The following is a 27,223-nucleotide window of genomic DNA, read 5'->3' as shown; positions in this document are numbered from 1 at the left end:
TAAAAACTTAGTTCTATAATCCCTCCAGCACATTATTCAAACTGTGCTCCCTCTTTTGACTTATTTTTTTAATATTTACTTTTTAGTTGTAGTTAGACACAATACCTTTATTTTATTTATTTATACACGGTGCTGAAGATCGAACCTAGGGCCTTGCACATGCTAGGTGAGTGCTCTACTGCTGAACCACAAACCCAGCCCCTTTGACTTATTTTCTTTGATGGCAACACCAATTTGTCTTGTCACTTAGTCTTAAACCTCAGAATCAGTTTTTCTTTCTTTTTTCCATCAGCCTCTATCCTATAAGTCATCAAATTCTCTGAATTCATCTTCTTAAATGTTTTTCAAATGTATCCTTTCTTCTCTATCACCTATGCTGTTAGTTTAGGCTCTGGTCAATTTTTGCCTTAACTATGAATGGTAGTTGTTTCATTTAAACCAGAGTAGCAGGTACTGGGGACATAGCTCAGTTAGTAGAGTGCTTTGCCTCATATTCACAAGGACCTGGGTTCAATCCCTAGCACCTCCAAAAAAATATATAAAAAAAAAAACTTCAGGTGGAACTGGGTTGTGGCTCAGTGGTAGAGCACTTGCCTAGCATGTGTAAGGAAGGCCCTGGGTTCAAACCTCAGCACCACATAAAATAAATTAATAAAAATAAACCATAGTATCTGTAATAAAGTTATTGGACAATGATTAGCTGAAATATTGTAATTTCATCTTTAACATTCTGTTCCTTACTTTAGCTCCCATAATTCATCCTCCATTAGTGTTATTTTTGTAAATTACCAATCAGATCATTCTACAATTGTACTTAAGTCCCTTTAATAACTCTTAAAAAATAATGCTTCCACTCTTTAGCAAGGCATTTGAGTTTTGTCACTATCTCCACTTACTTTATTTTTCTGGTTTTATCTTCAGTTACTTCCTACCTCTCTAATTATACCAGATGTCTTTCTATGCCTTGCTTTTCTGCTGTTTCACTCTCCCTGCCTCTGTAGATATTATTCCCTCTCTTTAAATGCCTTTTTTCTTTCTCTATCTTAAAAGATCAAGTATCAACTACTTTTATGGAGTCTTCCCTAAATCCTGCTAGAATTTGCCTCTTTCCTTCTCTCCACAGACACAGACACAGACACAGACACACACACACACACACACACACACACACACACACACACACATATATATATATATATATATATATATATATATATATATATATATATATATGTTTACGTGAACTCCTATGTTCTTTGACATTAGGAAGTTTATTCTTCATTACCAAAGCCTAGATATACAGTAAATTTTAGTTGAATAAATGAATCATGTTTATTCTAACGATAGTGACCACCTGGTTTCTTTTTCCATTAAAGATAAAGCATCAGAACTTCAATCATTATGTATTAGGAAGAATAGGTTAGGTATTAGAATGAATTATATATTTTGTGAACTCTTCTTTAGTTCTTTTGCCTTGTAAGGGCATTTTTATTTGTCTAAGGTAGCATAGCAATTCTTTTGCTTGATTTTTTGCTGCTAGATGAAAATTAATATTTTGCTGGCTCAAATGCAGTTTTTTGCTAGATCAAAATAATTTTTTTCAGAAAAATGAGGCATATTGAAATAGTGAAAGTATAGAGGACCAAAGAAAGTTAAAGGAAAAAATTAGATTCATGTTTTAAAATACCTTTTTAGATATAGATGAACACAATACCTTTATTTTATTTATTTATTTATTTATTTTTATGTGGTGCTGAGGATCGAACCCACTGCCTCACATGTGCTAGGCAGGTGCTCTACCACTGAGCTACAACCCTAGATTCATTTTTAATTATGACTTTTCCTTGTCTATTATGTGATTCTTTTTAGGACTTTATTTTAGGTCCAACATTAATTGTCAATGTTTTATTAGCATGGCCAAAGATATTAACATTACACAATTTCTATTTCTATTTTTATTACAGAATGCATTTAGTATTTCACCAAAAGTTACAGTTAATGAAGTATAAAATCCCAGTGAATTGGTAGGGATAACAATGTAGCAAGGTGCTAAATTTTTCACTTAAAAATGCCAAAATGATGTTTGTCTTTTTGGAAGAACATGTTTGAATGTCATTCATTCGTTCTTTTGAATACAGTTAAGTCATTTCATTAGGTGAAAAAGCTGTGGTTGAAAGCTTTCGAAACAGGTTTGTCTGGAATCTACCTTTCATTGTTCTTCCATGACTACTGAACCTACTTTGTAGTCTTACAATATGGAGACAAGAACATTCCCCTCCTAGGTCTTTTAATTTTTTCAAGGGGCATACATGATACAAGGTTACTTAACCTGTTCAACATATACCAGATTAGATATTAATTAAGCATTTTTGCAATAAGGTATAATATAGAAATTGAATGAGCTATTTCCCTAAGTAGTAAGTCTCCCTGTCCTGAACACATATAAGCACATTTGTGTTTGTTTTGTTTACAGCATACCTCTGGGGAATACAATTCTCCTGATTCTTGATCAGGGCTTGGTACAGAGGTATAACCAATAAATATTTCTTGTATGAGTCAATAAAGCAAAAAATGGAAGCACAAAATAGATGGCATTTCAGCTAATATTTTTGGGTAATGGATCATCCTAAAGGTGGCGGCTTCAAACAATTCCTTATTTTTCATGACTCTGTGGATTGGATAGATGCTCTGAGTGTCTCATATTTCTGAGACCCCAGCTCTACAGTAGGGACAACTGGGTGTCTCTCATTTTCCTGGAGCCTTTTCACTGGGCCTCAGCATTCCAGGACAGTGAGAGCAAAAGCTGCAATGTTGGGCTTCAAACTCACTTCTAGGGCATTCTACTAGTCAAGAAGTTTACAAGGCCAGCTCAGAAGAAGTAGGGAAACTGACTTCACCTTTGATGGGAATTGTTGAGAAGAGTCTGTGTTGTTTTCTTAATTTATCACAGATGACCAACTTTAAAAGAAACCTCTGTTAGAGAACTCTTACAATAGGAGGCAGACTGGTCAAGCTGACCAAAATCCCTCCAACTCTGATTCTCACCAAGCTGAATCTTGCCATGTTTCTCAGAATAATTACTAGCTCATTATAGTAATATTTAACTAGCTCTATTTTTAATTCTAGTATAGTAGCAGCATTCTTTTTTTATGCTTTGTTGATCATTCTGTAAATGTTAGGTAAACTGTTTTCACTTATTCATCCATCAAATACTTAATTTTTAAAGGAATCTCTAGGATTAAAAATATTAAGTTCTTATTTTTATTCTATATCAGAGGAGAGTGATTATTATTGCCTTGGTATTTACTGTCATTTACTATTAAAGTTACAAATCTACTTTTTTACATTCTTTTATGAAACTTTATTAAAGCTATGCCCCTTGAGACTATTTTTAGCAGTGACAGCTACAGAGACTTATGATGCAGAACTATTATAGTACCTTACAAATAATATATGAAAACTCTGTGAGGGGCTGGGCTTGTGGCTCAGTGGTAGAGCACTTGCTTCACATGTGTGAGACACTGTTTGATTCTCAGCACTGCATATAAATAAATTAATAAAATAAAGTCCATCAACAACTAAAAATATTTCTAAAATATAGTTTATTTTAAAAAAGCCTGTGAAACTCTCTATTAAGAAATTTCAGGGGGCTGGGGTTGTAGCTCAGTGGTAGAGTGCTTGACTGGCAGGTGTGAGGCACTGGGTTCTATCTTCAGCACTACATAAAAACAATAAATAAAATAAAGGCATATTGTGTTCATCTACAACTAAAAATATTAAAAAAGAAATTTCAGAACAAACCTATTGCAAAACAGTATGAGAAAGGCTGCACTGTTTAAAGCTAAAGTTATTAGAAAAAGTTCACGCAGTAACATTTGACTAAATAGAAAAAGTTCATACAGTAACATTTTGTTAGTATATTTTTGTAAGTGAATGCAATTAGTTGGAAATAAAGACATATTTTTGGTAATTTCTGACAAATATTTGACAATGAGTTCAAATACAAGCACTGTAGGAATTTACTTTTAAAATTTGAATGTGACATTAACCTACTTCCCCTAAATTTAACATCCACACTTCTTTCATCCAACTCTTCCCAATCCCTCCAAAAATTTTTTTTTTTTTTTTTATCTCCCCCATTCTTTCAACCTTTATTATGTGAATAAAAAAACTTGAGACAATTTAGCTCAATTTTAATAAAATGTTTCCCAAGCATTAGTTTGACCAGGTACCCAAGGTTTAAGTTATGAACATTGACAGTGTCCATTTATATAACCACACTTGAAGTTAAGGACTTAACCATTTTCTAATATTAGCCTATTTTCTACACTGCTTATTCACATATGCCCATTAACAAATGGAATGTTGTCTGTTACATTTATTGGTTTGTGAGTGTTTTCTGGAAAACTGCAGTATCTGTGAAGACCGATTTCCATGCTGGCATTGCATGCATCCAAATATTAATAATGCACAGAGGCACAGAATTAGAGCAACAAGAGAGCATATTCAAACACTAGCACGCCCCATTCCCCTTTTTATTGCTTGTTTTGCTTAGTACTTTTAAAACCAAGTAAAAATCTTGAATTCAATGTTCAACTACCAAAGAAGAACAACAGCAGGGCACATACTTAGGGCTTGAATGAAATTTTAAGCACTAGCTGGCGCAAAACAGTAAACATTGGTTTTTGTATATATGACCTTGTTATCATCTATAACTCTTCTCAATCATGGTCTTCCAAACAAATTGATAACTCACACCAACATAATTTAGGTTGAAATATACATAAAGAATAACAACGTGTTCTTTGGGAATTTAAGAAAAAACTCGGGCTATCCAAATTTGGAATTCAGGTCTTTGGGAAGTGAGAAGCTTGTACTAAGCAACTGTGCTACATTTCTGCTGCATTGAGTTATTTTCAACAATTATACCTAAACTACCCTTGGTTTTATTCAGCAAAATGTATAGGGCAAAATCAGGAAAGCATGCCAGCCAGTTGAGGGTTCAGTAGCATGATTTTTATTCTCTTGCTATGAAAGCTTTATCAAGGGGGGGGAAATTAAACCAAGGAAAATAAATCAAGATATATGGGCCTCATGTGCTTTAAAAAGAAAACAAAACAGATACCCACTTATTTGCTCCAATGTAGCAGGCTTAGTGGACCTTATCTTAAAAAAGTTAACAATGTTTTTTTAAGCTGGGAGGGGGAGAACATCCACTACCCTTTTTCAGAATTTAAATAGAGGGCAGCAGGCATCCTTTACACCCAAAAACTATGGCAGCAGTTTAAATGTGACCAAGGTAAATGTAGAACGGAGATGTTCTAAACACAGCTAGGACTCGGCAAATCTAACACACTAAAATCATGATTACATTGTGAAAGAAAATGCACAAAAACCAAATAGGAATTTTGAGATATTTCATTTGAAGATAATCTTAGTGCTATTAAATTCACAAATACGCTAATTTAAATACCCAATCCTATTTATCTAAAACACACATTTCAAACATACAAATATCTATTCTCTCCACATGTCAGCGCCCATTCATATCATGGTTTGGAAATGGGGAGAATAGATTCCCCTTAAACTGCAAGTCAGCAGGTGTTTCTTTACAGTTAACTTTAGCAAAATTCATACAAAATAGTAATTAACAATGATCTTCTTTACTGTTAACTCACAAGGAAACACCTTCAAAACTGCATTTTGTTAAAGTTTCTGTACTAAAATGTAGAAAAACTGAACTACACAAATATTGAAAAGTTAAAAATTCCTTAATTTTTTATTCCTGGTACCACTACCACAATTTACAGGGCAATATACCTGATGTAATGAAAAGAAAAAGAAAAAGACAAAGCTACAACAGATAAAAGACCTCAGGAATGTACATCTAATTGACACTACATTGCATTAATCAATAGCTGCACTTTTTGCAAACTGTGGCTATGACAGTCCTGAACAAGAAGGGTTTCCTGTTTAAGCTGCAGTAACTTTTCTGACTATGGATCATCGTTCCTTCTGTGGCAGATTTTTACAGTTCCTCTAATGCATTTGGGACGACTGTCTCAAAGTAACCTGCAGCTTTCCTGACAACTCCTCGCTCTCTCTCCTGCTAAGAACTGTAGCCCTTTTCTGCTGTTTTTAAAACCTTCTGCTACCATATCCACCACTTCCACCACCAGATCCATAACCACCACCATAGGGACTGCCAGAGCTTCTTCCACCAAAACTGCCCCCCTTCATGGGTCCATAATTTGATTGCTGTTGTCCACTGTAATTTCCAAAGTCATTATAGTTCCCACCACCACCATAGTTACCACCACCAAAATTTCCTCCTTCATTGTAACCATCATATCCTCCTCCACCACCATATCCACCACCTTGGTTTCCATATCCTGGTCCACCACCACCATAACCTCCTCTACTACTATAACCAGGACCACCACCATAGTTGCCACCATCACCTCCAAATCCATTATATCCACCATCACCTCCTCCGTAACTACCTCTGCTGCCACCACCTCCACCACCATAGCCTCCTCTTCCACCAAAGTTTCCACCACGGCCAAAGTTACCTCCACCACCTCCAAAGTTTCCTCCACGACCCATAAAGTTGCCAGATCCACCTCCACGACCTCTCTGTGATCCAGCAGACTGCATCTCTTGTTTAGAAAGGGCCTTTTTCACTTCACAATTATGCCCATTAATAGTGTGGTATTTCTGAACAACAATTTTGTCAACTGTATCATGATCATCAAAAGTTACAAAAGCAAATCCTCTCTTTTTTCCACTCTGCCTGTCTTCCATAACTTCTATGGTTTCAATCTTGCCATACTTTTCAAAATAATCTCTCAAATTATATTCTTCTGTATCTTCTTTAATACCACCAACAAAAATTTTCTTCACTGTTAGATGGGCACCAGGCTTTACAGAATCCTCTCTAGAAACAGCTCTCTTTGGTTCCACTACTCGCCCATCAACCTTGTGTGGCCGAGCACACATTGCTGCATCCACCTCTTCAACACAAGAGTAAGTCACAAAACCAAAGCCCCTGGAACGTTTTGTTTGGGGGTCTCTCATTACCACACAATCTGTGAGTGTGCCCCATTTCTCAAAATGTTCTCTTAAACTATCATCTGTAGTTTCAAAGCTCAGACCACCAATAAACAGCTTCCTCAATTGCTCTGGTTCCTTTGGATCGTGGCCCTCCTCCCCCCGGCGGCGGCGGCGACGGCCGGAGTCGGGCTGGGGGCGACCGGGCGGCGGTTTTACCTCCATTTTGAGACCGGACTCGCCTCTTCCAACTCGAGTTCAATATGGGACCGAGAGGAAGAGGCCCCCTCCAAAAAATTAAAACCAAACTTGAATCAACTCACAACCCTTTTAGAGAAGCCAGTTCATCCCTGGATTTTGTGTGCTAGCTCTTGAATAGATTGATAATAAACCTGATATAGTAACATATCCAGGAATTCTTTTTCTACTTTTCTTTTTTTTAAAGTAAACTTTATTTTTCTTAGCTAGTTACCTACTGCCATAACTAGACCTAAATGACATTCTCATTAACAACTTTACTTCTTAGTTTTAGGTTCACAGAAAAGATGAAGAGAGTTCCCATATGCTTTTGACCCTAATGTCCAGTTTCTTTTCTTTTAACATTCTGCATTGATGTTGTCCATTTCTTCATGAGCCAATATTGATAATAAACATAGCAATATTTATATAATTTTTTTGAAGTTCTGGGGATCAAATCCAGGGCCTTGCACATGACTAGGGAAGCACTCTGCCACTGAGTTATGTGCTCAACCCCAAATAGATGATTAACTAAAGTCCATAATTTATAGTAGGGCTTTTTCAGCTCATTACTATTTCTGTTGTGTAGTTCTATGGGTTTTGCTAAGTGTATAATGTTATATATCAACCATTACCATATTATACAGAATAGTTTTACTGCCCTAAGAATATCTAGTGCTTCACCTATTCAACCCTCCCCCCAACCCTACTTTTCTTTTTTAATACCCAAGCCTAGGGTAACATTAATTAGTTGGAGCTAAGAATTTGCTTAAATAACCAGTGATTCCCCATGGCAATCAAAATGTCTTAATCATTAATGTAGACTGGCACTGTCTACATTAAAAAAATACAATGTGAATAATGTGGGTATTTAAAATTTTCTAGAAGCTGCTTTAAAATCTAACAAGAATGAATGAATTAACTTAATGTTTATTTATTAAAATATTAGTAATTTCAAGATGAAACCTAAGTGAAGATTGATATTTTCACTTTTTTGGGGTACTAATTCTGGAAATTTCGTATGCATTTTACACTTACAGAATATCTCATTTCAGGCATTCTGAGTGTTCAGTAACCACAACTAGCCAGTGACTAAGGTTTTTGACAGCAAACTTGCATACTCTGAGCAACCTGAATGTATGTTCTTCCAGGCTTCTGGAATAGGCATGCAGCCAATCTGTTTTTAAAATATTGCTATATTTTTATTGGTGCATTACAATTATACATAATATGGGATTTGTTGTTACATGCATACAACAACATAATTTAGTCAATTTTGTTTTCCCGTACTTCCCCTTGATCCCCTTCCTCTACTTTGCGGGGCTCCCTTCTATTTTTATGACCCCGCCCCTTCTCTATCTTGCACACATGAAAAACAGGACTCTTGACTTTTTGAGTTTGGCTTGTTTCACTTAACATTATGCCCTGAAGTTCCATCCATTTTCCTGGGCCAATGACTTCATTTTTTTTTTTTCATGGTTGAATAAAGAGGTCGATATTTTTAAAAGGTATATATTAGAAAGATAAAAGGGTTCTTTAAACCTCTAGGTGCTGATTCTTACATGTTCTGAAACCACAGTCTTTAAACTCACCAGCTTCAATAAAAGTAGACTGGGGAACAACTTTTCCCGCATATCAAACCAGTGAGTATTGGGCTTCCTGACTCCAAGAAAGCCTGAATCATCTGAAATGTTGACTCACTGCTTTAAGGTGATTGAAATGTAACGTGAACCAAATTTGCACTTCCAAGGCATCTTGCTGCTACCACTTCCCTCTCTCCCTCCCTTTCCCTTTTTGGGTGACTCATTCTCCACCCTGTTAGAGTCCTGCAGCAAGCAAGCGCCCAAAACTCCGTTTGGGAGAAGAGCCGACTTTTAGATGGTGGACCCGATATCCCCACAAAATCTAGCCCAACTGTTTTTGCCTACGCACTCAGGGTCTGCCTGCTGTATTGATCGGGAATGAGCCTAAAACTGATACCAAAACAACAACAAAAATGTTCTCTGAGAGTGGATGGTGATCATGATATGGTTAGGAATTTAAGTTTTTTTAAAAAAAATCTTGTATTTCAAAATCTTTTAAAAATCCTTACGGCCTACTTCACAGTCCTGTTAACACCTTTCTTCACTTAGGGTTTTTTTCCTTTCCGGGGAGGAAAGTTTCCACCTCTAGTCCCCCAGGATAACGCCCTTCCGGCGGCTCTCTGGGAACCTCTCCAATCCCTCAGGGCGGGCGGCCAGTCCCCGGTCGCAGACTGACCTGGAGCTGCAGGCAAGGCCAAGACCCCACCCCACATCTGCACAAGGCGAGGGGAGGGGAGGGTAGAGTTCTCAGATCCAAACTCCGCCCACCGGGCACAACACCAGCCGGTAAGAGAGAAATGCAATAAGTCCCACCCACTCTCATCTTCTTCCCTTTCTGTTGGACAGACGGGTTGCCCATCTTCTCTATCCTACAGCCGATTGGCCCTCTCCCTCCCGCGCCAGTCCCTGCCCTCCCTGTTGGGGCGGGTGAGTCACGCCAAATTGGGCGGAGAGTCTACTGGCCTCTCTCCTTCGTTCGTCTGGGCGGCGGCGGCGGCAACTGGGGACGGGGCGGGTGGCGCATCACGGGCGCGGAGGCAGGAGGAGCAGTCTCATTGTTCCGGGAGCCGTCGCCACTGCAGGTCCCTCGACTCGGTTGGCCCGGCCCCTCTTAGTACTCCCCAACCCCCACACAACCGCCTGCGGCTCTGAGGAGAAGCGGTCCCGGCAGCGACAGCAGCTGCAGCATCATTTCTGACCCGCCCGCCATGGAAGACATGGACCAGTCGCCTCTGGTCTCCTCGTCCGCGGACAGCCCTCCCCGGCCTCAGCCCGCGTTCAAGTACCAGTTCGTGAGGGAGCCCGAGGACGAGGAGGAAGAGGACGAAGAGGAAGAGGAGGACGAGGACGAAGACCTGGAGGAGCTGGAGGTGCTCGAGAGGAAGCCCGCCGCCGGGCTGTCGGCGGCCCCGGTGCCCCCCGCCCCCGCAGCGCCCCCGCTGGACTTCGTGGCCCCTGCGCCCAGGGGGCCCCTGCCGGCCGCGCCCCCCGTTGCACCCGAGCGGCAGTCGTCTTGGGACCCGAGTCCCGCATCGTCGACGGCGCCCGCGCCATCCCTTCCGTCCGCTGCCGCAGTCTCGCCCTCCAAACTCCGAGAGGACGACGAGCCTCCGGCGCGGCCTCCTCCTCCTCCCCCGGCCGGCGTGAGTCCCCAGGCCGAGCCCGCGTGGACCCCGCCCGCCCCGGCCCCTGCCGCGCCCCCCTCTACCCCGGCCGCGCCCAAGCGCAGGGGCTCCTCAGGCTCTGTGGGTGAGTGCAGCGCCCTCCCGCCTCGCGCCGCCCCTCGCGCCCCTCCGTCCCCTCCCTCTTTTGTGTGCAGCCCCAGACGCCTAGGGCAAGGCCTCCTCTCCGCCCGGAGGGGGCTTTGTCTTCCGACGTCGGGGCGATGGCGCCCCCATTTGGTGGGAGGCGCTGGGGAGAAGGGTGGGGCGGCCGCGGAAACCCAGACTAGTTCTTTATTGTCTGTCTCGGTTTCGGGGAACACGTGCACCCCACCCCACTCCTACGTCCTTTCCTCTGGTCCCCAGTCCCCTGCGTCCCGGAAGTTAGGCACCACCCCTTGTAGGAGCTGGGTGTGTACCGAGGAATTAGGGTTGTGGATTCGTTGGGGTGACTTGGCTTCGAGGTGAGGATGGAAAAGCCTTGACTCCTTTATCTTTTTAGGAGTGCCCTTTAGGAGTTTGATTTTCCGAGGGTCTGTTGGCTTGCATTCAGCCCGGACCCCCGCCTCACTCACTCCCTGTCTGGCGTGGGGGCCCCCTTACGCTTCACCCCTCCTCCTTATGCGCTTGTGGGGAGCTGGCTTAGTGGAAAACGTCCACAGTGACCCAACTGCAGTGAAGGGAGAGCGCCTCCAGTGGTGTGGTGCGAGGAGGATTGGGAAAAAGAGACTTCTGGCGAAGTCCTGCCACCGCCCAGCTCTGCCAAGGGTTATGTGAAGACTCCCCACCTGCTAAACCGAGCCTGGGAAGCGGGATCTGGGCGTAATGTTTCATCGGGGCGCAGTTTTGCAAGGGTCTTAGCTGCAGGGTGAGAGGAATTGCCAAGTATTAGTGTGGACCGGCTTAGTCTCTTACTGCATCATTAATTGACTCTTAGAGAAGCAAGCAAAATGGTTGACATTTTTAAGGGAAAACCTGTGGATTTCTTGCCAGGAATTGACAAAATGATATTGTGACAAATTTACCATGAGACCTAATGAAATATTTTGAGACGGACGTTTTCATATATTGGTGAGAGACGCTGTTTTTTAGAAGAATGCGGTTTTTAAAAAATTTTTTTAGAAAAATAACGTTTTTGATGGACTAAAACAAAACGTGTATTTTATAGTTTCGAATCTCTTCATTCACTTAGGTACTTGATTATATATTATTTAAAAAGGAACACTGTTTTATTGCATTTTGTATCTTGGGAGATTATTTTAGAAGGGATAAAGTTAAGTTTATTAGAGATTAAGAATGCATCTGAGATGCATATGGGTAAATAGGTTGTTGCTTTGGGATATAGTGTCCCAATATATAAGTATAAAGGTCAAGAAGGAAGTGATGTAACCCTGCTGAGAGATCTTAATAACCTTGTAAGCTTTGGGAGGTAGTTCCTTTCCTAGAAAAAGAATACCAGTCTGAGATCACACGATTTGTTTTTTTCCATTCACTTGTCCATAGTGGGGAAAATAAGCCAGTTTTGATGCTTCTGAGTAACAATTTATACTAACATACTGGAAGGCACTACTTAAAACACTAGTAGAAGATCAGGAGTAACTGAAGTGGTTTTTTTTTTTTTTTGGCAGGAAAAATACACATTTGAGGGAAACTAAGGTAGAAATGTATAAATTAATAAGAATTTTTTTAGACAGGAAATGTAATGATTGACAAAAGAATAAATACTAACTTGTTTTATATTTCCGCATGGGAATATAGTTTTGTTCTTTGAACATTGTGGATTCAGGAGGTGACAGTGTTTTCTTGAAGTCTTGATTGTTGAAATATTAAGTTCAAAAGACAAAGGAGAGAGAGAATATTGCCTACTCAGGAGTTCTGTACAATTTTGTATTCCATTTCTTTAGTGAATGCAAGGACAGTGATTATGGTTGTGGTTATTTAAACTGTTTCAGAGCATCTAGATTTCTTAATGCACTGAAGAGTTTGTTCATTTATTGTGCTCCTTATTGATAGCCTGTTGAGACAAAGATGCTATTCTAAGCTTTAAGGGGATAGCAATAAGCAAGACACTTGTTTCCCAGGGGAGAGGGATACAGATAATCACATGAAGAACTCAGAATAGTGTTGTAATGAAATAAACAGAATTATGGCATGGGAAAAATAATTGAGATGTGTGGGGCCTTTTTTATGTTGGGTGACATTAAGAAAGATCTGGAGAATTCAAGATTTGATCTGCGGATCAAATCCAAGCAACTCTTGGGGCAAAACCCCCTGAGGCAGTAATGAGCTTTGTTAAGTGTTTGAATATCCATTAGGAATGGTGAGAAAAACCTGGAGAAAGTGGTGGCAGGTGAGTGTGAAGCTCTGGGCTGCCCTTAAATCATTTGGGGGCCTCTTAGAGGCTTTAATCTACTTATTTTAGGAATATGCTCCTTAATTACGATTTTGGAGTTAAAATATAGTCTTGAAGATTCACAAGACTCAGAGGACTGATGTGATTAAAGACAAAAAGAAGGTGAGAAATGTGTAGAGCATGGTTAGAAACAGGCTAACCTAATTATAACAGGATTTATAAATTTCTAGCATTTGTGCATTTAATATTGCCATTTATGTTAGTTTTTACCTAACTTTGATTTTAAGCAGTTGGTGAGTCATAATTTTGCTCTTTGCTATTGTCCCTGTAGCATTTCCACGGCAATGCATTAACTTGCATCTCATTTGATGACCATTTTTCATAGAGAAACATGACTTCCAGTTGAACAGGTGGTTGGCCAACTCTCAGTCTTGGATATGCAAGGGAAATTGAATAGAAATTGATTTGAGAGAAATTCAAATGTTATTAGAAATGATGATTTTTGAGCTGGTCTCTGGACGTTCTGAAACATAGGTAAGACTGAAAATGTTCAGTGGATCTGGATTCAGAAGCATAAATTGGATACCAAATTAAGGAATTTGGATTTTATCATTCCTGTTTTAATCCATGCTCTGCATCCAAAGTTACCCTTGGTTTTGCTAATTTATATTATGAAACTATAATAAAATGTGTTTATTTCAGTTATTTTTTTTGGGGGGGAGGCACCAGGGATTGAACTCAGGGGCACTCCACCACTGAGCCACATCCCTAGCCCTGGTTTGTATTTTATTTAGAGACAGGATCTTGCTGAGTTCCTTAGTGCCTCCCTGCCATTGCTGAGGCTGGTTTTGAACTGTTATCCTCCTGCCTCAGCCTCCTGAGCTGCTGGGGTTATAGGCATGCTCCACTGTGCCCAGCTATTGCAATTCTTTCTAAAACATAAAGTTACTTAATTATTTCTCATTCCTTTCCCAAATTGCTGTTTTAGGCATTGGGTAGTTATTGAAGATTATTGAACTATGGCAAAGCATTATGAAAGCATTGTTTGAAAATTGGTAACAATATTCAGGATAAATTGGAAAAAAACTAAAGAGTTTTTTTTTTTTCCTCCTAAAAACTACTTTGAAAGCTTTTGCAGTAATTCTGAAGGGGTGAGGGATTAGATTTTTACTGGTTCATTAATGAAAATGGACTAAATGAGAGGATGGATATTGAGGGACTATAAGAAGCTTGATTTCTTTAATTGGCTGTGATGCTTTATAGTTAGGTTACAAAGAGACTTTATAAAAAAAGAGTAGATAGGACTTAGAGACCATGAATGTAAATACAAAGAAAAGAATATTAGTGCCTTTTAAATCACATTCAGAGACTGTCTAAAATCTTTGTTTCGCCATGGAAATATGACTGAACATGGCTCATAAGTGTAGGATATGGCTTTGTGTTAAAAGACGATTATTCTTTTATAAGTCATTTATTATCAGTTCTTAATATAAAGTTCAAGCAAATGGTGACATAACATTCCCAGGAAGTAGATGCCTCTAAAGAAAAGAATGTCATGTTCTGTCTATTACCTCTCCCTCCTCCATTTTTATCTAGATGATGATGGAAAGGAATAGAAGTGGTGAGTATAGATATTCTGAATCCCTCCTTTTATTAATCCATTTCTGATTTTCTGACTAGTTAAAAAAAATTTGAGAACAAGTGGTATGCTCTTTATGGATAAAATGAATTTTATTTCAGATTGCTTCCTAAGAAACTCATGTCCAGTTTGTGGTGTTTTATAGTAAGTTGTAAATCACCTCCTTTTCATAATGAGGTAAAGAATACAAGTGGAAGCTTTGATAAACAAGTGGAATTGTATTAGAAAACATGCTATTTTAGTGCTGTACCACTGTAAACTTAGAATTTACTGTAGTTATATAAAACCTTTCTAAGAAGGAGCATATAATCTTTGTTCATTAGTTGCTCTGTTTTATGTGTAATTTCATAATATACCTAAAAGCAATTCATTTGAAATACTGTTTGTACATTTTAAAGGTACTTTGTTAGTTTAGGATGAAAGTACCAGCTGAAAGGTTATTTCTTTTCTGTTTGTTCTTTTTTGAAGTGGGGCTGGGGGTGGAGGTATAGATCCTGGGGATTAGCCCCTGGGCCTTACACATGGGCTAAACAAGGGCTCTACCATTGAGCTATACCCTCTAGTCTCTCTTTGATATTTCTTGTTATATAGAAGTAAATGTTGTAGAGACACCATACATATAGCACATTTTTTTGAGATATTTTGTTCCTTTTTCTAAATACACAGTTTAGAAGGTCCCTTTGGGATGACAGTACCAGGGATAGAAACTAATGGCAGATGGGGCTAGGGTTGTGGCTCAGTGGTAGAGTGCTCGCCTAGCGCATGTGAACCCTGGGTTCGATCCTCAGTATCACATAAAAAATTAATAAGTACATATATTAAAAGAAATTTTAAAAAAGGAAACTAATGGCAGAACTGTAGGTCATCAGTAGTGTTTCAAAGGCTGAATGTGACCTTTGTATAGATACCTTGTGTAAGGACACAGGCATGCAAAATGATGAGACCCAGCTTTACTGATGCCAGGGTTTTCTTAGACTAAGGCCATCATCCTTTCTAATCCCAAAGGAGGGGTTCATAATTTCACATGTAAGTTTCTGGGTTTTGTTTTTTGGAATGATTATTATTAAGAAGTTGTTTTCCTCATGTGTTCTCATGTATTCTTATTGCTTCATCATATTATATTTTGTACTGCATATAAGACAATGGTATGTTTACTCATTTCTGTTCTCTACCACACCATATACTCTTTGAGGAAAAGGACTAACTATATGGCATTGTGTCCTATTTGTTGAACATAGTGCCTCAGATGTGGTAGGAACTCAAATTATTTGATGAGTAAGATGTTAAAATATTGGTCTATGTATTTCCACAGTTTTTTAAAAAAATATCTTTATTTTATTTATTTATTTTTATGTGGTGCTGAGGATCAATCCCAGCACCTTGCATGTGCTAGGCGAGCACTCTACCACTAAATCACAATGGATGTTGATTGTATTAGTCTATTTCCTTCATGTAACAAAGTACCCGAGGCTAGGTACTTTATAAAGAAAAGAGATGTATTTACAGTGGAGAGTCAAAGACTTAAAAGTGGCTTGACTTGGCTCTGATGAGGACCTGCAGTGAATGGCATCACAGTGATGGGAGCACATGTAAGAGGGAGAGATCATATGGTGAGACCTGGATAAGGGGGAACGGCTGTATTTTATTTAATCAGTTCTTTAATGATACATATTTAGGTTTATTCTTAGCTTTCTGTATTATAATTGCTGTGAATACTCATAATTACTTGATATTGTATGTGTTGTAGAATAAATCCATGCAAGTGAAAGCACTCATTCAAAGGGTATTTGCATTTAAAATGTTAGATAATGCCAAATTGTCCCACAAAGAGTTGTTACAACTTCTGTTTCCCACCTGAGGTACCTTTTTCCTTATTATGCCTTTACCAACAATGTTTTTGATTGGTATACTACTAAGTGGTTTAACAAGTTGTTGTTTTAATTTACATTTGTATATTTTTTTCATAGGTTTAGGTGCCAACGAGTATTTTCCAATTACTGCTTTTGTCTATTCTTGTTAGTTTTTGGTTTTCTAGATGTAGAATCACTCGAGCTATTGTAAGGGAATAAGCTTTTGTCATGTGTCTTTCTTGATTTATTTATATCTTAACCATATGTGTTTTTCTGTGCATAAATTTTTAGTCAGTTTTATCATTTTTTAATGATTTTAAGTCATAAAAGGCATGAATTGGTTGTAGAAGGGCCTTCTTTAGGATCATAAAAATTTTCTGCCAGGTTTTGTTTTAGTATTTTTATGATTTAATTTTGATATTTAGTCAATTTTAATATTTAGTTCTTCTAAATTTATTTGCATTCTATTTTGTTCTGGGAAATGAGATAATGATATAGTTTTCTGTTTCAACATGATTTCCCATTTGGACCAACACCACTTATTGAATCATTGATCTTAACAAGTTTGTAATGCCATTGTTGACATATTCTTGTACGAGTGAAATATTTTCTCTTCTGTTATATTTGTCTGTTTAGATCGAAGTATCAGACCCTTTTAATTGCTATAACTTTTGAAGAAAATTCTAGCTAATAGGGCTTTTCCAGAATTATTTGTCCTGGCTTTTTGTGCATACATAATTTTCTACCTGATTTACAAAATTGTTTATCCAAGTCTTCTCTGTTGGATTTTAGTTGATGATATTACATTTATAGAAATGTAATATAATTTTGGGGAAAATTGATGTTTTTAGTGTTGGTATTATATATTTCCATAGTTTTTTTAAAAAAATATTTTTGTTTATTTTTATTGGTTCTGAGGATCAAACCCAGCACCTTGCACGTGCTAGGGGAGCGCTCTACCACTAAACCACAACCCCAGCCCCACAAACAGTTTTTATTAATGAGTAGTTCTTTAAAACTTTAGTTGATAAAGTGTGAAATATAGCCTTTTAAAAATATTAAGTATTCTAGCTTGCCTAGTATGAAATACTGGATTTTACAGATATTTGGCTCTTCTTTTTCAGTTGATTTATAGGTAAGATTGGAAATAAAAAGATAAATCATCTGTTTTTTCACTTCCCAAAATTTTGTGTGTTTAGAAAGGAAAATAAATTCTCTGTACTTCTGTCAAATACTCAAATTTTCTTCTGTTTTTCTTGGTTTCCTTTTTTTTCTTTTAAACCAGGGATTGAACCACTTAACCACTGAGCCAATTGTTCTACTCCTAAGTACAACTTCTTCTCATCCTTTATTTTCACATACTCAATTCTAAGCCTAGTTAAAAAAAAGTACATTAACTCTTAACCAACATACCAGCGTGGAACATAGACCACCAATATAATCAGACAACTTTTTTTTTTTTTTTGTACTGGTGATTGAACCCAGGGGCGCTTTTCCACTGAGCTACATCCCCCACCCTTTTTATTTTTTATTTCAAGACAGGGTCTTACTAAGTTGCTCAGGGCCTTGCTAAATTGCTGAGGCAGGCCAGTCATGAGCCACTTTGCCTAGCTAACCAGGCAACTTCCAAGTCTTATTTCAACCCAAAATGTTGTAAACTTTCTTTATGTGTGGTAGCAGTTTCATCAATGAGAACAAGCCTTAAAGAAATAATGATTTGTAAAACCTGTTGGCCAATAAAGAATTCAGAGAATGCTATTTAAAAAAAGAAAGAGCTGGTCGAGGTAGTGTACAACTGTAATCCCAGCGGACTCCAGAGGCTGAGGCAGGAGGATCAAGGCCAGCCTCAGCAATTTAGCAAGGCCTTGAGCAACATAGTGAGACCCTGTCTCAAAATAAAAGAATAAAAAGGGCTGGTGTTGTAGCTTAGTGGAAAAGCACCCTTGGGTTCAACCCCCAGTACTAAAAAAAAAAAGTTTTCTGGTTAATATTGGTGGTCTGTGTTCCAAATTGGTTAAAGAAAGAGTTAACACATTTTTTTCTTTTTCTTTTTAAACTAGGCTTAGGGCTGAGTATGGGTCAGTAAAAGAGGAGAAGAAGTAGTATTTATTATGAGACGGACAAGTATTAGATAACGGGAGAAACACAAGTCCTGTATTGTAAAGAATTTTCTGCTTTTAAAACCAGCGATGTTTTGTGGTTGTACTTTAAGAATAGCCACATGTTTACATATCTGTGTACTGCTTTTATGAAAGTAACCTAATTTAGGGTTCTGTGTCTGCCTGCAAAGTTTTTTTCCTCCCAACTTTGTTAGTTGTTTTGTAAACCTGAGTTATTGGAAATCACTATTATTAATTTCCTTCATCTCAGTGTTCTTATGGCCTTAGATGGAAGTGAGAAAAGAGGGCTGGGGATGTGGCTCAGTGGTCAAGTGCCCCTAAATTTAATCCCTGGTACAAAAAAAAAAAAAAAAAAAAAAAAAAAAAGTGTTTCTAAGCTACCATTGCATTTGATCTCAGAAAGTAAGGGAATTTACTTTATCATAGTCATCTTTAGATCATTTCAGTCTAAACCCATCAACATCATTTTAAAATTAGTATTTTAACTCGAGTAATTGTTTTATTAATTATGTCAAATTCTGATATTTTAATTTTTATACAAAGCTTGTTAAAAACTTGGTTAAATGCTTTTTCCTTGCGTAAAGTAAATTATAAAAATTAGAATTTAGATCAGGTACTTTATCATTAAATTATATTAACTATCTATACTACATACAGATCTGTTAAGGATAAGGGCTGTAAGACATCACTTTTGAACAAAGACTGAGATATGGTCACCAGCCAGCATACCTACAGATGCATGCCATCTGTCCGCTTCACTAAAATTTTTGTTAATGAAACATTGTAAGGGCTGTAGTTTAGTACTGTTATAATAAAATGTGTATTTTAATGGTCTGCTGAGTTGTGGATAAAACTAGTGGCTTCACTACAGTATAATTTTAAGTTTGTTTATATTGCCTCATCTCTATTTTGGGGGGATTTTCTTTCTTTTTTTAAAAACCTTTTATTATGGAAAAATACCAGCAAAGGCATACAAAATAGTGAATGAAACCTGAATGTTCTCTAATTTAACTCAATTCTGACAGTACCTATCTTTAGTTCAGTTGATATTTGTAAGTCTAGTTCTCTGGAACCTCAGACAGATTAGGCTATAAATTGTGGTTCCCATGACCCCCTTCTTGGGTTCGGTTAATTTGCCAGAGCAGCTTATATAATTCAGGGAAACATTTATACTTTACTATTTATTATAAAAGATACTACAAAGGATATAGAAAAGTAGCCACATGCTTAAGTCAGTGCATAAGGGAAGAGAGTAAGGCATAGGGCTTCGAAGGGGCAAGAGCTTCCATGCCCTCCAGGGTACCACCATCTATGAACTTGCACAGGTTCAGCTATGTATATAAGTTCTCTGAACCCAGTTCTTTTGGATTGTTATGGAGGCTTCATTATGTTGGCATGCTTAGTTATATTCTGGCCCTTGGTGATCAACTTAACTTTCAGCCCTTGTATCCTCCCTGGAGTCTGGACCTGGAGTGAAGTCTAAGCTATTTGGGGATCCGCAGCCACCAGTTATCTCATTAGCATACAAAAGACAATTTTATCACTTGGGGAAGAGTCCAAGGTTTTAGGAAATGGGATGAAGACCAAAAGTATATTTTGTCGAAGTATCACAACCTTATTTAGCCATTATAGCCTTAACAGCCTTCAACCATGGTCCACCATGCCATTTCCAAATGCTTATAAATATGTCATTTTTGTGTCTTGCAAACTGTAAGGACTACTTTTAGTAACATAACCACAATGCCCTTGGTCTAGTATTTATTTTAAATCAGAATCCAAGCAAGATCCCGCTATTAGCATAAATTGATTTGGCTTTAAATCTGATGTTCTTCTTTGTTTTTCTCTTTGAAATTTATTTGTGAAACACTTTTCAATGTTTTTAGTAAAATATAATTTATATATAGTAAAATGCGAAGATCTTAGGTGTGAACAGTTTTACATTTAGCAAATGCTTAGGTTCTACAAATGCATATGTTCTTTTAACCAACATCTCTGTCAAGATATAGAATTTCTTTATTATCCCAGGAAGTTCTCTTGGGTCCTTAGCAGCCAGTTTTTCAATTTGATTCTTATACTGATTCCTTCTCCCACAACTCCATCCCAATCAACTAATTTTGATTTCTTTTACTGTAGATGAATTTTGTTTTTTATAGAGCATCACATGGAATGATACAGTGCATATTCTTATGTCTGGCTACTTGTATTCAAGAATAATATTTTTGAGATTTATCAGTGAAAATGCAGGTACTAATAATTTGTTCTTTTTTACTCCCGAGTAATAATATTCCATGATCTGAAGATACCACAATTTAATTATTCACTCAGTTTTTGTTGGACATTTTAATTACTTATATTTTTTGCCTTAGCATTTATGAACAAAAAATGCTAGGAACATTCTTACATAGATATTTTAAAAATTTTTTGTTGTTGTTGTAGATGGACACAATACCTTTATTTATTTTTGTATGAGGTGCTGAGGATCAAACTCAGTGCCTCACATGTGTTAGGCAAGTGCTCTACCATTGAGGGCTTACAACCCCATAAAGATCTTTTTGTAGATAAATGTTTTTATTTCCCTTTGTAAATACCTAGGAGTAGAATTGCTGATCATCAGGTAGATGTATGTTGAATTTTATAAGAAATTGCCAAACTGTTTTTCAAAGTGATTTTACTTCTGTCAACAACGTATATGAGTGGCTCCATATTCTCACCAACATGTGATATATCAACTTTCTTACTTTCAACTATTTTAGTGGGTGTGTAGTACTTTCTTATTGTGGCTTTAATCCAAATTTCCCTAAATGACTAATGAATTGAAGCATTTTTACATGTTTGGATACATGTATATTTTTCAAAGTATCTTTTCAAACAGTTCCTGGAATGAGCAAATTGGGTTGTTTGTCTCTTTTTTACTGATTTGTAGTTCTGTTTATGTTTTGGATACGTGACTTTGTTATATATTCTCCTAGTCTGTCGCTTGCCTATTGATGAGTTCTTTTCATTTATGGTTAGTGCAATTAGTGTGTTAAGACACCTTTGTCTGCTCCAAGGCTCTGAAGATTTGCTGTGTTTTCTTCTGGAAGTTTTAATGGTTTTCATTTTTATGTTTAATATTGAGCTCCATCTTGAATTAACTTTTGTTTATGGTATGAATTAGAAATATAGGATTATTTTTTCCATATTTTTCTCACTTGTGCCTGCAGACTTGTTTTTGAAAGTATTCACTTTCTGATAATTGCATTGGTGTGTTCATCAAAACTCATTCGACCATATGAAGTATGTCTTTGTACATCTGTTTTGTTCTAATGATGTTTGTCCTTACGCCAGACTTTTTTTTAAAATAAATTTTAGAATCAGCTTGTTCATTTTTATAAAATGTCTGTTGTGAATTTATTTGGGACTTTATTGAATCTGTAGGTCACTTTGGGGAGAATTGACATCTTTGTGGTTTTATTCTATCTATAGTCAATCAAGTTAGCCTGTTATCATTTTATGGACACTGACAAAAGACAGGATGCCTAGGCCAGAGACAAAGAACTTTATTATAGCAATGACAGTAGCTCGAATGTCAGCATTTTCTTGTTCTGGTTTCCTGAGACCCATTTCTTAGAGTTAACACTGAGAGGGCCAAGTGACATCTACATCTTCAGTGGGTTTTATTACAGGAGAGAGATTTTGAGCTCAGGGAAACTGAGTCTTTTATGTTGTATAATATGCATGCCTGCCTGTAGCTCAATAGGAAGATACTGTTGCTGTTTTCCAAGGTCTGTTCACCAAACCAACAGTGTGGAAAAGATAGGAACAAAGGCCCAGTCTCTCTGTTCCCAAGATGTATAAAAACAAGAAACTCCTAGTTTCATTTCCTGACACTCAACAGTATTAAATCTTCCATTCCATGAACATTAATATATCTCTATCATTTAGAACATTAATTTTTCTCAGCAGTATTTTATAATTTTGGGGTTTGAAATTTTGTACATCGTATTAAATTTATGCCTAAGTATTTTGGTTTTTGTAGCTAATATAAATGATATTTAAATTTTCTGATTTTCTCTTTGTTAGTTGCTGTTGTTCTGAAATAACAAAAATTTGTTTTGTGTATTGTCTTTATATCTGTCTTTCACCCTTGCTAAATTTACTATAAACTTTATTAAGGTATATACACACACATCCCTCACACGATTTTTCTGACTACACAGTCCTGTTGTCTGCAAGATAGGATAGTTTTTACTTTCCCTTTCATATTCTTTTGCTATCTTGTGGTGAAAAGACTACTGGATTTCTTGTTGTATTTTGGATTTTGAGTGAATACATTTATATTTTATGATTAAGTATGTTGTTAGCTGTATACTTGTCCTAGAGGTCCTGACCCCTTAAGTTGATAAAGTTTCCTTCTATTGCCAATTTGCTGAGAATTTTAGTGATAATGGGTGTTGACTTTTGTCACAAGCCTTTTTGGCATCTATTGGGATGATCATTTTTTTTCTTTTTTGGAATATTAATAGGACAAATTTCTTAGTTTAATTTTGAATGTTAAACCAACCTTTATTCCCGAGATCTGTCTCACTTGGTAATGATTATACTTTTCATGGAGTGCTGTATTTTTGCTAATATTCTGTTAAAATTTTGTTTGTTTTTGTTGGTTGGTGTGTGTGTGTGTGTGTGTGTGTGTGTGTGTGTGTGTATGTGCCCTCACGTGCATGCTGAGGATTGCAGCCAGGACCTTGTACATACTAACTTGCTGTCTACCCTACATGTTTAAACAAGACAAAACTTTTTTGCATGTGTGGTGATGAGTGATGTTATGTAAACTTATTTTCTTCTAATGCCTTTGACTAGTTTTTTGTATTAATGCATAAGTCTATAAAAAATTTTCGGAAATGTTTGCTTTTTATGTGCTGAAATGAATTTGTATAAGATTGGCCACTGTTTCTTAGATGGTTTTTAGAATTCACTAGTGATGTCTTCTATGCTTGAAGTTTTCTTTTTGGAGGTTTTAAATTACAAATGTACTTCTTTTCAGCAATAAGGGCTATTCAGAGTTTCAGTTTCTGCTATTGTCAGTTTTGGTGATTTCTGTTTTTACAGAAGTTTGTCTATTTCATCTTGATGACTGGGTGTTTGGGAATTTGTCCATTTCATATAAATTGTCTAATTTATTGCCATAAACTTGTTAATAGTATTATCTGTGAATTTAGGACTATAGTGATAGCACCTCTTTTATTTCTAAAACTTGTTCTTGCTGTGTCTTTCCCTTGATCATTTTAATGGATTATCAATTTTATGGATCTCTTTAAAGAACCAACATTTTGATTTCAATGATTTTTCTCTGTTTGTTTTCTGTATAGTTGGGTTATACTTTTATTTTTACTATTTATTTCTTATACTTGTTTGGGTTTAAGTTGTTCTTTTTCTTGTTTCTTAAAATAGAGGCTTTAAATGTCAATTTTAAACCTTTTTTGGGGGAGGGGTTATCGTGGGGATTGAACTCAGGGGCACTTGACCATTGAGCCACATCCCCAGCCCTATTTTGTCTTTTATGTGGAGACAGGGTCTCACTGAGTTCCTTCGTGCCTTAGCCTTCCAAGCCCTTAAGAACATTTACAGCTATGTTTCTAAGCACTGCCTTAACAGCATCATATAGGTTTTCATTATTTGATTCAGAGTATTCTTTGATTTCTCTTATTATATCTTGATCTGTGGAGTATTTGGGGAGTATATAGTTTAATTTCCAAACACTTGAGGGTTTTCCTGAAATTTTTGTGTTGATATTTTTATTTTATACTGCACATGGATATGACTATTAATTTTGTACTGGCATGCAGTTAATTTGATGGCAGATTATCTTAATTCTTTCAAATTTTTCTTTTAAAGTTAGAATTGGTCTAGAGCAAGGGTCAGCAGAATTTTCCTTAAAGGGAAAATTTATTTAAAGAGTAAATCTTTTAGGTTTGCAGACTATACAATCTTTAACTACTCATTCTCCTTATTCTATAGAAGTATAACTTTGGCACATGAGCCATAAATTTGCTTATTCTTGTATCCCTTACTTTAGGGTTAGTTTTTTTTTAACTGTAACATGAAAACATTAAAATTGGACATATTAATGGGGTAATGTTATGTTTGATTCATTTTACATTGTGTAATTTTTAAATAAGGTTATTAGTCTTGCTTTTTAAATAAAATATGCCCTGTTGGGAGTCTCCATTGTGTGTTTGGGATGTTCAGTGAGATTTCTCCACTTTGGCTGGTTAAAATTTTTATGTCATGACTTCCTGCACTGTCTGACCTCTGAAATATTAATTTACCTTACAAATCTGCCATAGACGACTTGTCTAATCTTGCTGAGTCTTGTGTTGTGCATGGGCAGCATAATATTCGGCAAAAGGTTTAAAACAGTATCCCTACCTAAACCTCTGAAGCATCTTTTCTTTGAAGCTTTCATTTCTTTGTATGTTATCCTGCCCTGCAAATTCCAGATGATCTTGCAGCCTTCTAAGCTCAGTAAGAGTGTGATAATTTTGGACTCCTCCTCCCTGGACTGTTAATCAATAATTTAAGTCCTTCAGGCTTCCCTTTGTTCAGGACTCACACTCTTGTACTGCCTGCTGTCCAGTGTCTTAAGATAGTCACTTCATTTGTTTTGCCCAGTTATTTATGTTGAAAGGGTTATTAGTTATAGACGATATAGTTACTTTCAAAACCAGAAGTTCTCTGTGATTTTAAAATGGATTTCCCCTTGTTTTATAATAGAGAGTTTTACTGACCAGTCACAATTTTGATTGATGGAAGTTTTTGAAATGAACAAGTCAAAGAAAATAACTTGGTATTTGAGTGTGTGGACATTGGTGAGATTGTGATCTCATACATGTTTTTTAATTGACCAGTAATAAATTGCAGTAATAAATTAAAAGCTGACATTCTACCCCCACACACATATATTGGGGATTGAACCCAGGGGCACTTAACTCCTGAGCTACATTCTCAGCTCTTTTTTATATTTTATTTAGTGACACAGTCTCACTGAGTTGCTTAGGGCCTCGCTGAGTTGGTGAGGCTGGCTTTGAACTCGAGGTCTTCTGGCCTCAGCCTCCTAAGCTGCTGGGATTACTGGCATGCACCACCATGCCCGGCATATTTAGTTATAATTTATTTGACATTATGAAGTTAGGTTTCTTGACATTATCAAGGAGACCGAGTGCATATTCATGATAACTACATCTTTTTTATTTTTATTGTGATCAGCCTTGTCTAGCTTGACTTTTCCAGATAGAACTGTCTAAATTTATTGGTGTTCTACTGTAGGAACACCTGCTAGTCATTTCTCAGGCTATTTCAAACTTGTCTTATGCTTAACACTTTCTCTAGTGTAAAAGAGAAGATCTTTATTTCAGAATCTTTCAATTGCAGGTACAAAATGAACTTGTTCAAAGTTATTATACCAATTTATAGTGTATTGTCTGCTTGGGCTGCCATCACAAAAATATAGACCAGATGGCTTAAACAACAGAAATTTCTTACAATTCTGGAGATTGGGAAGTCTTAAGATCAGGTTGCTGGCAAAGTAGGTTTTATTCTGGGGACTTTTCTTTTGACTTCTTGGTGACTTTCATCTCTGTATGTGGTTGAGGAGAGAGATACACATAGACAGCAAGCTCCCTGGTGTGTCTTCTTGTAAAGGACACTAATCCTTTTAGGGCCCTAACCTCACTACCTCATCTAACCCTAATCACCTCCCTCAAACCCCATTTCCAGATACCATCACAAAGGGGTTAAGAATTCAACTTAAAAATGGGGGAGCAAGACATAAACATTTCATCTCTAACATACATCAATTAAGAAATTCAGCTCTGAAGCTGAATTACCTGAGTCTCTCACTAGTTGTATGTACTTGAGTTAGTTTTTCTTTTCAATTTAAATCTGTTATATGGGTGCTATATTCACACCACTGCTTATGAAATAAGGATTGTAAGAGTAAAATGAATTCTTGCATGTAAAGCATTTGGAATGAGAAGTAGCTCTCAACCATTGTTTTAAACAAAACAAACAAAAACATTTCTAATGATGATTACGTGGGGGGTTTTTTGTTGTAATTTTTTGGTATTTCTCTCTCTGGCATTTGGACAAGGATACACAGGACTGATATTCTATGTGTACAATGAAGATAGACAACCTAGAATCTGGGAGAAAATTCTCACTAAAGTGTTTTTCTGAATTGAATGGAGACCAGTAACAAAAGATTAAATGGAAGTAATTATTAATTTTGTTCAAATTAATCTTTTAATAAGTCTTGGGCTTGAATAGGACAAGATAATTTATCTAACTGAAAATGTGAGTAAAAACCTTAGATGCAGTACGTTAAATGAGGACACTGTCTGATTTCTTTATGTGAAAGGTTTCTTTAACATAAACATGTTGTATTTCCTCGTGAAAAAGGATAGATTCCCTGGATAGCATTTAGTCAACTTTATAATATATGTGGTGATTTGTCTGAATTAATGGTACTACTATTTCTAACTTCCTTTCTATCTTGGACTTTTCTCTATAGATAAGTTTTTGTTAATTTATTACAAACTGAATCCTTGCTTGCTCCTCTTATCTTTAGTCTCTTTCCAACCTGTCTTTATTTCTGCTGAGGTTATATTCTATTTGTTTTTCAGATGAGACCCTTTTTGCTCTTCCTGCTGCATCTGAGCCTGTGATACACTCCTCTGCAGGCAAGTTCTTTCT

At 37.0% G+C, this 27,223-nt stretch overlaps 2 protein-coding genes across 3 annotated transcripts in view; one reads left to right on the top strand and one right to left on the bottom strand.

Annotated features, from left to right (window-relative positions):
- Nucleotides 1–4,517: 4,517 nt before the first annotated feature.
- On the bottom strand, nt 4,518–7,324 carry LOC144249737 (heterogeneous nuclear ribonucleoprotein A3). Of its 2 annotated transcripts, XM_077791904.1 has the most exons (2): nt 7,270–7,324; nt 4,518–7,203 (listed from the first exon to the last, which is right to left on the bottom strand). In XM_077791904.1, the coding sequence occupies exons 1-2, from the start codon at nt 7,273–7,275 to the stop codon at nt 6,139–6,141; spliced, it is 1,071 nt and encodes a 356-aa protein (XP_077648030.1). In that variant the 5' UTR covers nt 7,276–7,324; the 3' UTR covers nt 4,518–6,138. The 2 variants fall into 2 exon arrangements, with proteins under 2 accessions (XP_077648030.1, XP_077648029.1); XM_077791903.1 differs by having other exon boundaries at nt 4,518–7,318.
- A 2,536-nt stretch (nt 7,325–9,860) lies between these two features.
- The window catches only part of Rtn4 (reticulon 4), a 66,179-nt gene continuing 48,816 nt past the window's right edge, over nt 9,861–27,223 (top strand). The window contains exons 1-2 of the mRNA XM_026399889.2: nt 9,861–10,619; nt 27,154–27,210. Coding sequence (XP_026255674.2) covers nt 10,079–10,619; nt 27,154–27,210 — 598 coding nt within the window. The 5' untranslated portion in view covers nt 9,861–10,078. The remainder of the gene's footprint in view (nt 10,620–27,153; nt 27,211–27,223) is intronic.

Source organism: Urocitellus parryii, chromosome 12 (genome assembly GCF_045843805.1).
Source record: "Urocitellus parryii isolate mUroPar1 chromosome 12, mUroPar1.hap1, whole genome shotgun sequence".
Taxonomy (NCBI): domain Eukaryota; kingdom Metazoa; phylum Chordata; class Mammalia; order Rodentia; family Sciuridae; genus Urocitellus; species Urocitellus parryii.
The sequence above is the reverse complement of the archived record's forward strand: the minus strand, read 5'-3'. Positions and strand labels throughout refer to the sequence as shown.